General features: G+C 47.7%; 1 protein-coding gene across 2 annotated transcripts in view; it reads right to left on the bottom strand.

Moving 5' to 3' along the window:
- LOC125742635 (zinc finger protein 385C-like) overlaps positions 1 to 12,809 on the bottom strand; it is a 142,007-nt gene that overhangs the window by 18,232 nt on the left and 110,966 nt on the right. For both annotated transcript variants that reach the window (XM_049014835.1, XM_049014836.1), the window contains 2 exons: positions 6,733 to 6,875; positions 2,123 to 2,233 (listed from right to left, as the gene is read on the bottom strand). In XM_049014835.1, the coding sequence (XP_048870792.1) occupies positions 2,123 to 2,233; positions 6,733 to 6,875 (254 nt within the window). The remainder of the gene's footprint in view (positions 1 to 2,122; positions 2,234 to 6,732; positions 6,876 to 12,809) is intronic.

The following is a 12,809-nucleotide window of genomic DNA, read 5'->3' as shown; positions in this document are numbered from 1 at the left end:
AACCCGGGGGCTGCATTGTGGGAAGGAGGCCGGCTGCCAGGTGTGATTATCCTGCAGACGCAGGGAATGTGTGCCGTAAGTCGAGCTCAAACTGTATCACCTACTTCCTCCACCTACCTGCTTCAAACAGAAAATGTAATTTGGCCTAGATAATGCAAATTGTGGACAATAGTTGTATTTTTCACTGCAGGGAGGATCGGATCGGGGAGGCAGGCAGTCTCCCATAACGCTTCACTGACGAGATGCCGCTGCCATGTAGAGAACGAATGGAAATACAATGATCCACGGCACAAACAAACTAAATCAGAAGCATGGAATTGGGCGGCTTGGGTGCAGATGGCAGGAGGGAGTGTGACAGTGATACGGAAACCGGGGAAAAAGGTTAAAAAAAAAACTTCCGCACAAATCGCAGAAACACGTTGGTGAGCTTGCCTGAAAGCAGGATTAGCGTAATTAGCGTACGTCTGCATTTTGGAAGATCTGTTAATTAAAGGAGTAAGTCATCTTTCCGTCTTCACGGCGTGATCTGAGATTTGTGTCTTTCTGAGTGCATGTACGTGTGTCAACGGGAGCGCCGTTAGCGTGAAGCTAATGCTAAATCGGCCACCAACAGGCAGCTTAGTTGTCAAGAGCCATGGTAAGACCCGTAGGGCAGTATGAAGCAGGAAACATCCTCCCGCAGAGACTGTGACAGGTTAGAAATGAGCAGCCAATCACCGCACAGTCATTTAGCTGCTCTGTCCTATAATAAAAAGGAATAAAATGATGAGAGATGAGAGAAAGGGACGAAACGTACTCATCAAACAGAGATGTTAAGTAAAGCCAACAGTCAGGGTTTTTAATTACTCCTCAAATGTCTGTTAGCTCTTCTGCCTCTGGGTGATCATCTCTGACTCCCCCCTCTATAAATAATGTCAGAGAAATGGGGTACTCCCACCCCCACCTCCCCGAACTGAGGACACATCATGACCTTGCTGATGTGTTCAACTTTCTGCACACCCTTCACTTCCTGACCTAGTGCTGGTTGCCTTTTAGCTGGTTGTGTGTGTGTGGGTGTGCGTATGTGTCTGTGTGCCTGTCTCTGTGTGTGTCTGTGTGTGCGTATGTGTGTGTCTGTGTGCATATGTGTGTGTCTGTGTGTGCGTATGTGTGTGTCTGTGTGCATATGTGTGTGTCTGTGTGTGCGTATGTGTGTGTCTGTGTGCATATGTGTGTGTCTGTGTGCGTTTGTGTGTGTCTGTGTGTGTACGCGTGTCTGTGTGCGTATGTGTGTGTCTATGTGTGTGTGTGTATGTCTGTGTCTGCGTGTGACCGTGTGTGTGTGAGTGTGTGTGTCTGTGTGTGACCGTGTGTGTGTGAGCGTGTGTGTGTGTCTGTGTGCATATGTGTGTGTCTGTGTGTGTGTACGCGTGTCTGTGTGCGTATGTGTGTGTGTATGTCTGTGTCTGCGTGTGACCGTGTGTGTGAGTGTGTGTGTCTGTGTGTGTGTGTAAGTGCATCTTTAAACCAAAAAATCAGAATGGAAGCAGAGAATATAAACACCTTCCCGCGATGACAATTACTCCTGCCGCTGGCAGATAAGTGGTCTCTCTCCCCACCTCCTCATCCTCTTGCGCTAAGAGGTCCATAGAAACACATCAAACTTATTCACATGTAAATAGACACAGAAATTGTCCCCTGTGGAGGGGGGAGATGCACCCACACAAACGTACAGTAGCCCTACCATAGTCTCTATATTCACATAAGCAGGCCTCATTCTCCTGCAACGTTTCTAAAGAAAGTTCCACTGCTAAGGCGTGAGAAGCCCACATTTTCTTTAAGCCAGCCATACATTAGCATGCCACCGATTGTAAAAATCTGTGCAATGCTGTGTGCGCTATTTATTCTGAATGAAAAGGGTCGCAGGATCGCTCAGGGATTCCAGAATGCTAAGGTCATCTTTTAATATGTACTGCCATACATATTATGGAACAGTCATCAGCTGTCTGATAGGAAATAAAAAGACGTCACTAGAGCAGAAAACAATAAAATGCGAGCCTGCAATCTAAGTGAAAGTAGGAAGGAGGAAGCAAGCGTGAAGAGACGGTAATGAGTGCCTGAGACTCCGGACCATCACACTGACCGTAGAATTGAAGCGAAGGTGGCAAATGTTGCAAGAGATGATCTGCTTCTTTTTGAGGGGGTGGGGGGCGCCGAAGGTGTGGTTGATCACGGCCTTTTGGACTGGATCCATCTGTCGAAAACAGAAGCACAGGCATTGTGTGCGGACCTTTTCCTTTCGGCATGTGTACGCTTCGGCCTGAGCCGAACGGTTTTCCAACACACAAAACAGAAATCACTGATGAACAGAATTTCATATGCTTTTAATCCTCAGTTGTAGATTATGTTCTTTATTTTTGGTATCCAAAGTGGTTCATAATGGATTTCATTGTTCCAGGGATACAAACAGAAGTCCCCACTTATGTAAGGTGATTTTTTTTTTTTTACTTTACAATAACGTGACAAGAGATAAGAGCATTTTTCCTGGAAGCAGTATCCACTTATGTCTTCACATTTGAATTACATGAATTCCAGCAACATATCTGAGTTTGGTATAACAGGATCGATAGAGAGTCTTGATCTTAGCAGTTGTTCTCTCCAGTGTTAATGTAATTTATTGGGAAACCAAAATCTCCCCACACTGCTGATCGTGACTGACTGTAACCAGGACTAGCCATAACAAATTCACACGCACTATTAGCATAATGTTGCATAATGCTTTCCATGTAGAACATCTAATTTGTGAATTTAGGTTCCACCTGTGTCAAGAAATGTTCATTTGTTTCATTGTGTGTACTGAACTGAAAATGATTCGATAATTTCTCCTGGGACCACAGTCGCGCTCATCACTCCGTTTGAATTGTAAAATGTAGCCCTTTCACCTTTTTTTAATTGTTCACTCCCTTTTTAAACATGAATTAAAGCAGCGGAGCCCCCTTTTCCTTAACGATGCCTTGCTGAAGAGGTTATGGTGAATAATGTTACCCATTCAGGCGATATGGAAGGTTTGGCCCTGGGAACAGCCCCATGTCATGTGTTGTATCAGGCTTAAGGAGCGGATTTGAAAAGCACAGGCATTACACGCTTTTGATCTGCTGGTATAGAAGTGAAGAAACCCCTCAAGGCCAAACATCTGCTGGCCTTTTCAGTGTCTATACTGAGCGACCACTTTAGTGCAGGAAATGACAATCTTGGTTTCCTCAGCCCTGTGATGCTAACAGTGGGGCTTCAAGCCGTGGACTAACTCATGCAGGCCGTACTCTGGGCACTCTGCCTGCAGACCGACGGGCTGCTTTAATACACCATCGCTGTAAGGAGAAGCACAATGAATCAAAGAATCACAAAACACTGCGTCTTCTATGACAAGAATACAGGGAATTTTATTAGACACTCTAAGGTCACTTAGGTGCTTAAATCTGTATCTTGCATGTAACCTCCATATACTGTAGATGACAAAGTCAATGTTAGATAGCTGACTTGTACATATTTCAGAACTGAAGTCGGAGGCACTACCTGAAAGAGCACCCACATGAGTTATTCCTGCTTTGCAAGGGGGCTTCAGTGAAATCGACTGGCTAATTCATGTACTTACTCTCCTTGCTTTGGTGTCCTAGTCACAGATTGTGAAAACATGTTTTTAGAGAACACATTTTAATTAGCGCCAGACTGACAGCTGAAACACCAGATTAAGGGACTTAGTGTCCAGATAATTACTTCGGCAAAGCAATTAAGATCTGAGGCAGGGCGGCGACTAGCAGACCCCAGGGGACCTGCGATGCCACATTGCTGCTATTTCCTTCGGAGTCGGGGACAAAGGGGGATGTTAGTCCTTCAGTGCCTGGGGGATTGGGCAGACCCACCTGTCCCCGTGGACACAATCCCTGCCACGGAAGCTAAACTTCTCAGCCATGCCCTCTAGGTATCTTTCAGGGTTGGGGGGGCTGGCTAACTGCTAAGTGTTTGTTTTGGGATTTCCAAGAATGTGCCCTTTGTTCAGCTCCAGTCATCCCAGTCGTGCCAGTATAAACATGTCCATTGTTCTGAAGCTCTCCTTTTTTTTCTACAGAGGGAATTATCCGGTAGCTGGTGCAGCAAAGGCATGTGATAAGAGTTTTCAGCGGACGGCGGTAAAGAAAGGTGGGGGATGCTGGTGGAAGCTATTTAGTTACAGAGACAGGTGCATTCGTCTTAGCGGTACGAGTGGAGAACAAGGCGGCCATTATCAGGCCAGGAGTCTGGCGGAACGTGGGAGGGGGTCAGGGGCCAGGCGGGATGATTAATGGCACATGTGTGTGTACCCCGCTTAGTCTGCTACGTGCCACGTGGGGCCCACCTGGGCCGCGTGCTAATCAACCCCACCGGGGTGGGGGTGTGGGGGGGCGGAGTAAGGGAGGGAGGTGAGGCACCATGAGCTCTGAAGAGCAGACCTGACTCGGTATGTCAGAGTGGGCCGCTGAGGATTTTAATTGCAGGCAACAGGGCTGCAATTATTCAAATTTGCAGCCCCTTGTCTCACCCCTGCATTGCAGCTAAATGGCTGATTTGGAGACGGAGCCTCTTGAAAGGCTCCCGCCTTCATGTGACACTTTTTCACGCTTTGAAAGCCACCAGAGGACCCCGACAGGCTCCTTCACGAGCTCAGCTTCTCCTGAGACCAACATCTCATCTTTATCATTAAAGTCCTCACCTGACCTTTTCATTTCATACACATGGATTCCACTTCTACATATTTACGTATTTATTTATATGTACGTAACCCTACATAATCCAGGAGCCCTTCACAACTGCCCTCCCGCGAGGGGTCCAGCTTTTCTGGTTTTCTGTCTCCTTAAATCCCTATAGAAATAACCGGAAGCCAAAATGCAGCAAGTTGTTTGTAAACTAATTAAAATGTAACTGTAGACTGACTAAAGGGCAATGTTACCCGCTCCCTCCTGCAGACACACGGCGTCACAGAAAAGCCCATGTGCCTCCGTTTCTCCGCCACCCCGGCTTGCCGAAAGCGATTCATTAACTGGTGAACCAGTCGTCCTTGAATTCTCATTTCGTTAATGCAGTTCGCCTGGGAGGACGCCATGCCGGGGCCGGTGGAGGGCGACAGGACAGGAGGCAGCCGGCCTGGACGGACCCCCGTGGGACCTGCGGGCACGGTTGACATCCTAAATGCGCTGGAGCAGTCCTGCGAGTGGCATGGCGGTTTACGGCGGCCGTCGTAGAGCGGCAGCAGAGGCTGCTGAGTGACTGTGAGCTGCTGCCTCGGCTGGCTGGGCGCGGACACTGGCCCTTTAAAGCGGCTCGCAGAACGAGACCTTTGTCCGCCTGCAGGACCCCTCAACCCTAAAATCCGCACTAAATTGTTCAGATACGTGAATCGAGTTTCAAAATCGCTCCGATCTAATTCCTCACATATTCTTAGGTTTTTTCTTTCTTGTGCTGGCTTTGTGAAAGTGAACTGATAGGTGGATCAAGGGCAGATATGAAGAGGAGTCTCAAAAAAATGACCAAAAGTATAAAAGAAGAACGTTGTTTCCTCGATGTTAGTTTCGGAGGTAGGTTTTACATTTGCACTTTTGATGGTAACTTATCCGAGGAAAGGTGCATTGCGCTGACAGACACAAAATATTGACAATGACCCTGGCTTCACATGATGGTTTAAATTAGTCATTTAATTAGTGCAGCTCTCCATCTAGAAGAACAGTTTCAAAGGTTAAAGACTAAAGACGCTGAATGCTTAGAGTTTGTTAGAATAACAGAGGTATCTGAGAAGATGCTGCACCAATGGCAGGAGTATGGGTGTGCTCTATAAGAGGATACGACCGGCCCAAACCGCTGGCTCTGGGTATGTTCTGTACAAGCTCTGTGTGAAAGGGGGACCTATCACATTGACTGTTTTGACATTTCTTGTGTCTTGTTAATTTTCGCAATTAACGACAAACCAATAGTGTTTGCTGTGCTGGAGAATGTACAGCATGTGATTGTAAAGAGCAAAAATAAACACACGTGTGTTTATTTCTGGGTTAAATGGAATGAAGTGGAAAACTGCTTGCGGCGATGAGTGAGAGGAAGCTGTGCCCGAAATATTATAATTGAAAGATATTTAAACTGATAAGCCATAGGAAATAGTCCAAGACTCATTATGCAGCTGAATGCAGACTGGATCCAGTGGTATGGAAAGGGGAGTCAGCCGGGGGCAGCTGAGGTTGGTTTTCTGGATGGAGCTGGAAGAAGCGGGGTTCAGTAGGATGGGGCTGGATAGAGCTGGAAGGAGCAGGATTGAATGGGATTGGGTTGGATGGAGCTGGAGGGAGTGGGATCGAGCTAGAAGGAGCATGGTTTGATTGGATGGAATGGGGTGGAGTGGGATGGAGCTGGATGGAGCAGAATGCAGCAGAATGGAGCTGGATGGTGTGGGATGGAACTGGATGGAGCGGGATGGAGTTGGATGGAGCGGGATGGAGTGGGATGGAGTGGGATGGAGCTGGATGGAGCAGAATGCAGCAGAATGGAGCTGGATGGTGTGGGATGGAACTGGATGGAGCGGGATGGAGTTGGATGGAGCGGGATGGAGTGGGATGGAGCTGGATGGAGCGGGATGGAGCTGGATGGAGCTGGATGGAGTGGAATGGAGCTGGATGGAGTGGGATGGAGCTGGATGGAGTGGGATGGAGCTGGATGGAGCGGGATGGAGCTTACCGCGTTGAAATTGGGAAAGAGGCTAAGCGGGGAGGAACCGTCGAGCCGGAAGGGCAGAAGGTGCTTGAGGTTCAGCTGTGGCTGCACTGGGCGCCCTGGGACAGGCAGGGAGGCCAGCAGGGTGCTGCTTTGGGTCGGAGTACCTGCAGATGCATGAAGAAAATACTGTCACATTCCATCCCAAGTGGTGTCAAATCACGTGACAAACCCATGTTGTCACTGGTCCCTAACTGCCATTAATAAAAATTAGACATGTTTCTACCCATCTGTAGAACGGATGCTTGTCCGGTTCTCCTGCCTCGTTCATTTTTATTTGTTCAGATTCCTTTGCTTATTAAATGAAATAAACCCCAAACCCCCACAACATACCCATTGAATCCTATTAGGTCCATGTCATATGGATCTGTTTGCTGTCACAACTGGGGTGTTACCATCTTATAAATACTTTAAATGCTTTCAATTCATCTGCTTCACATTGATAAAAAGGCAAAACGCAGTCAAGTCGCAGGACTTTTCGTTATTTTTTTTTTGTTTTTGCTCACCGATATAAGAACCTTCCTCTAAACAACAAATATACCCAGAGCAACACACGGCCCATGGTGGCAATGATGTTGAGGCACTCAGCTGAGCAAACCCACACGGTTCACACACATAAGTGGGCCAAACGTCCCCCCAGGGAGCATGTGAGCTGACTGCCCCTGGGCGATGTGCTGTGCTACGCAGGCCCACCTCGCGATTCCCTCTTTAATCTCCTGGAGACACATAAAAGCCCATTGTGTACTGCTTATCTTCCGCTGGCTGCTCGCTGCTGGATGGCAATGTCCTGCTGTTCTGCTTCATTATGGCTAGAAACGGGGCCGCTATGCAGGTGCCCTGATCCTCGCATAAACCTCTGGCCACAAAGACACCCCTCCTGCGATAGGATCTGTGTGCTCACACACATACACCTGGGGTCTAAATTCCAGTCTGTACTAGATCAGATGGATGGGCCTATATTCCATTGGTCTGGTGTCAACCAATGACGTGATTCCTGACTCAAATTCATTAGAATAAATTATTAGAGATCAAATGTCATTGGTGGGGCAAGATCTTGCCCCGAGAATGGGCCTCAGGGTCCAAGGGGTTTCAGACCGTAGAGTGGAGTCGCTCGCATCCCACATGGGCCCTTCAGAGCTGACGGCCTTCAGGGAGAACAGGCTGGCTGCACTGTTTCATTATCTTTTTTCCTCGCCTTCCCCACCCCCTCGTCTCCTGTTCATTATTCCTGCAGATTTGCGCCCTGTGTTTTCCATGGGCTATGAAACGTGATGGGGATGAGGAGGGGGGTTCTTGACATCACCCGGCTGCCAATCAGCAGCACTCTGGCACATGACTGGCTCAAGATGCTTCATCACTTTACATTCTCAAATTCCATGTAGTTCAGAGCTGAGGAAGACAGCAGCATTTCCTTGCTTTCTTTGGTCTTTTATGCCTTGAATATTTCGGCTTTTTCTAGCTCAGTGTCGCTAAAAACGTAACAAGCCAGAACACACCTCGCCTGTCTCCTTCTGTGTCCCTCCTTCTGCATATGTGCTTTACCTCAACGGCAGCTGTAGCCCAAATCTCCAGCTCCCTGTCCGACCCCATAAGTCAGCCACGGGCATGAGTGCAGGCCAAGCAGAAGGACAGCAGCCGCCAGCCTGCGTGGGGGGGATGCGCGGCCAGGGAGGGGCTCTCGGCCTTGCGGCCACCGCTAACCTCCTTCCGTCACATTGCACACACGGTGGGGGCTGTCTAGAGAGCCCCAGGGGCACAGGAGCCGCGATCAGGCCACGCGTCATTGACCTCGCTGGTCAGTGTGACCTCCAACAAGCTCGGCAGCGGAATATGGGCCGTCCTTCTCGATTGGCGGCCTAACGTACAGTTCATGGACACCGCAGGAGAACTGATACGTGCACAAAAGATGGCAGCAGAGACAATCAATCAACATTTACGTTGTTCGTTTCTTCATCCTCGTGGTGGTTAGTGTCTGAATACAGGCCTTGTTGCTTCTGAGAATCAGTGACCTGAACTGTTATCACAAGCAGTGAACCCCGAGGGACAGGGAGGTGAGTGGCGATGAGGATGCTGCTTCATTTAGACTCTGCAGTCACTCAGCCCAGCGTAGTGCCAGCAACCATAAAGGAGGTGATTAGGGTCCCTCGCCCCTGGCCTGTGCTGCCATTCTGGCCTGCTTCCTGCTGGAGGTTGGACTGGGTACCTATGTGTGCTTATGCAGAAGCCATTGGGCTCTTCAGAGCTGCTAATCACATGACCAGGAGAAGAAGGAAGTGGCCATTGGCTGATAGGATGTATTTAAAATATTTTCAACGAATAAAATGAGTCCGGTGAGGCTAGATGAAGATGAAGATCGTCCCAGATGATTATCAGAGAAATTTAATATGGGCCTAACAGCAGCCTTTCAGAGAGACCTGGGAAAAGGATGGATGTGGTCTATCGTTCTTTTAGAGCGTCTAGCTGGCCTTTGGCTGATGCGTGCGATGTCAGCAGTAAGTCACATTCAGTTCGATTACTACCGGGTTATTTGAGTGAGCAGCACGGTGATCCCACCACCATGCGCTGGGGGGCTTTGAATTCACCTTGTGACTCTGCGTGTGCAGTTTACATGTTCCCCCTTTGCCTTGTCCATTTCCTCTGCATTCTCCAGCTACTCACGTAGCCCAAAAACAAGTAGGTAGGTGAACTGGGGTCTAAACTGGCCAGCCTATAACTGTGTGTCTGAGTGCCCTGCGATACACCGACATCCTCTCTAGGGTATACGCCAATCAACTTACTTATACATCTACTGATATGCTCCAGGCTCAGCATGACCCTGTACTGGACAAGCAATTACTGAAGATGGATGGATGAATACTGACAGGTTATACAGTCACACATCGTATTCATTCTTCTTCCCCTGCTTTTATGGCATGATTATTACTATACTGATACATCTTGTTAAAAATATCAGCCCTGAATTACTCTGTTTTAAAGACAGCAAAAGTAGAGCAAAAACCAAATGACTGTACTAGCCACTAATGTTACTATTTTTGGTAATGGTAAATTTTCACTCACGCACATCACTTTGTCTTTGAAAATAATGAGTATAATTTGGAACACCATGCAAAGCCTCAGGGTGGCTCGGTGGGGGGCACAGCTAATCACTGTCCCTAGCTCGACTGCAGCTTGTGAGTGTGTGCGTGTATGTGCCCTGGGATGGCCTGGAATCCTGCCCAGGGTGTCTCCAGTCTTTTGCCCCATCCTGCCTGGGATATAATCCAGGAAAACTGCAACCCTGACCAAGATAAATGGCTGGATCGTGAAAGAAAGTCAAGGCAAAAATGTTTGCTAGCAGTATATTTAAGGCCATCTTTTTAGTCATTTATAAACACATTCATAATGCATTATAATGCATCCGTAAAGTGCTAAAACACCATAAATATTTACAAAAAGCATAACACATTACAGCCATGTGTATTATGCATTATGAATGCTTTATGAAGCTCTCATCCATAATGCACTGTAGATACCTTTATAATGCATTATAATGGTCGGTATAAGCTTTATGGATGCTATGGAACATACACTAGCATGCAGAAAGATAAGGGACACTGCAGAAAGGATACCTGGCCATCGCAGGGCACATACTTGCAATCCTGAGATAACAATCAGTTTAACTGACTGGACTGTGGGAGGAAACCAAAGTGCCCATAGGAAGCCCCCACCTCATAGGGAGGCCCTGCCGACTCCAGACTCACTCAGTGGGGGCAGCAAGTCACAGAAAATAATGCTGATATTTATCATGCAAATATACACTGATGACCCAAAACATTATGACCTCCTCCACCTGAAACGAATTAAGGCTGCATAATATCACAGTAATTATCTGAAAGATTTGCACTTAACATTGCGCTATGTATAAAACAAAAAAAGGAAATGAAATTCACCTGGAATAAACTATGGCCAAACAGAACTTGTTATTATCTACCAACAGAGTGCGTCAAATAAGTTGGTAGTGCTGCTGCGAGTTGTGTCAACAGATACGAATCAGTGCCGGCAAATGCAATATGATTACAAGTCTTTAGAAGCTTCCCTTTTGGTATGATACGGGTGTTTACATACACCCACTATTTGATAAGCAGATTCGAACTGTGAATAAAATATTAATGAGAGGCGTATTGTGATGCCCAAAAGTTAGTCATCTGAGTGACTTTAACAAAGACCAAATCATTATGGCTAGACGACTGCATCAGAGCATTTCTGATGTGGTTAGTACCTACTGGGAGCTCACGGTCAGCTGTGGTTAGTACCTACTGGGAGCTCACGGTCAGCTGTGGTTAGTACCTACTGGGAGCTCATGGTCAGCTGTGGTTAGTACCTACTGGGAGCTCACGGTCAGCTGTGGTTAGTACCTACTGGGAGCTCACGGTCAGCTGTGGTTAGTACCTACTGGGAGCTGGCTGAGGTGGGAAGGACCTCGAAGCACTGACAGGGCGTCGTGTTGGGCAGCAGAGACTTGTCGATGCGAGACGCGAACGAAGGCTATTACGTCTGGAACAACCCAACCGAAGGGCTACTGTGGCACGTGGCAGATCATTCTGACGATAATCTTAGGAGTAATGTGTCACAACAGTGCATGGAGTCATGCAGCGCATGGTCTGCATGGGCAGGTTGTATCCTCTAGTTCAAAACATTTTCTGGACTCACCAAAACAGAAAATCTCACCAAAAATTCTGAGGGAATTGAGTTATTTTTCTGAGACCTGCGATCGACACGGAACTGATATTTTTCAAGGCTCAAAATGAAAATGGTGACTCCAGGTAGACAATGGATACCAGAAGCTGATGGGCAGAAATATGAGCCTCCTGACGATATTGATCTTTAATTCCTACATGCAGAAGAGCATCGGACGGGATGGAAGAGCAGAAGCGGCGTCTTTCTCATTCCGCCGAGGAAAAAAAAACAAAAGCAAGGAGCAGAGAAGGAGAAAAATGCAGACGGATGGATTTTCATTTCGCCTGCCAGCGCATGCGGCGATAATGGTTTCTGCTGACAAAAGGAGCAGCTACATCAAGGACGGCGATGACAGAACAATTAAGAGGTTTTCCTAGCGTAAGTTTTAAATATTGCACAGCACACAGAAAACATGGTGGCCCAGGTCACCCAACCGTGTACCTGCGGAAAACCGTACCCTCTGATCTGGTCGGGATTCATATCTGATTGACTTGGGGAGGGGTAACAAAATCACACTGTAGATATTTAACTTTATTGCTGCTTCACTGCGACCTGCCCCCAAGACTGGACTTATATACTGGCTATTAAAAAAATAAATAAATTCCCAGGTTGTTAGAACAGCATTTTTTGCTCTAGGTAGGATGCCAACCATAACTGTAACCCCACCTCCTTAAATTTGGCACCGAAATGAACACCAGAGCTTACTCACTGCTACCCGTAGTGAGGTGGAAAATTTGCACGTCAACAATACAACCAAATGCTTAAATATGAACTCAGTGGCATAACTACTTCGGTCTAACCTGACATGCCGATTTGGACAAAGGGGCCAACCAGGCCCATGGGCCTAGAAGGCGGGGATCACATGCGGCCCCCACCACATCGCTCACATTGACACCTCCACCACCCTCTGCTGCGTTGGTGGCGTCCGTCACCGAGATCCATGCTAGCCGGACCGCTTAGCCTGGTGGAGCCCGGCTGGATATTAAGCGGCGGGGATTAACGCAGCACAGCGATTTCCAGCCTCCGGCGGCCTGCTTTTAATCAGACACCCTGCACGTCCAGCTCACACTCGTGCTGTGATGGATAAGGCCTCTCCTTATGGTCACGTGATTTCGATTCCCTCAGTGACAGGGACGCCGGTGACCATCCTCACCTCCCCCTCTCAGACGCAGCATTATTATAATCCCCTTTTTAAAAAAAAAAATGCAGGGTTAAAGAGGCCGATTTAAGTCGACTTATGTAATTGGAATTTTTGTGCTGCCGCTAGCTGATGGACGCTCCAGCCATGGTTAGGCTCATGGCAGACGGCCTGTCCATTAGCGGGA

This window comes from Brienomyrus brachyistius, chromosome 5 (genome assembly GCF_023856365.1).
Source record: "Brienomyrus brachyistius isolate T26 chromosome 5, BBRACH_0.4, whole genome shotgun sequence".
NCBI lineage: Eukaryota > Metazoa > Chordata > Actinopteri > Osteoglossiformes > Mormyridae > Brienomyrus > Brienomyrus brachyistius.
This window is presented reverse-complemented; position numbering and strand designations above follow the sequence as displayed.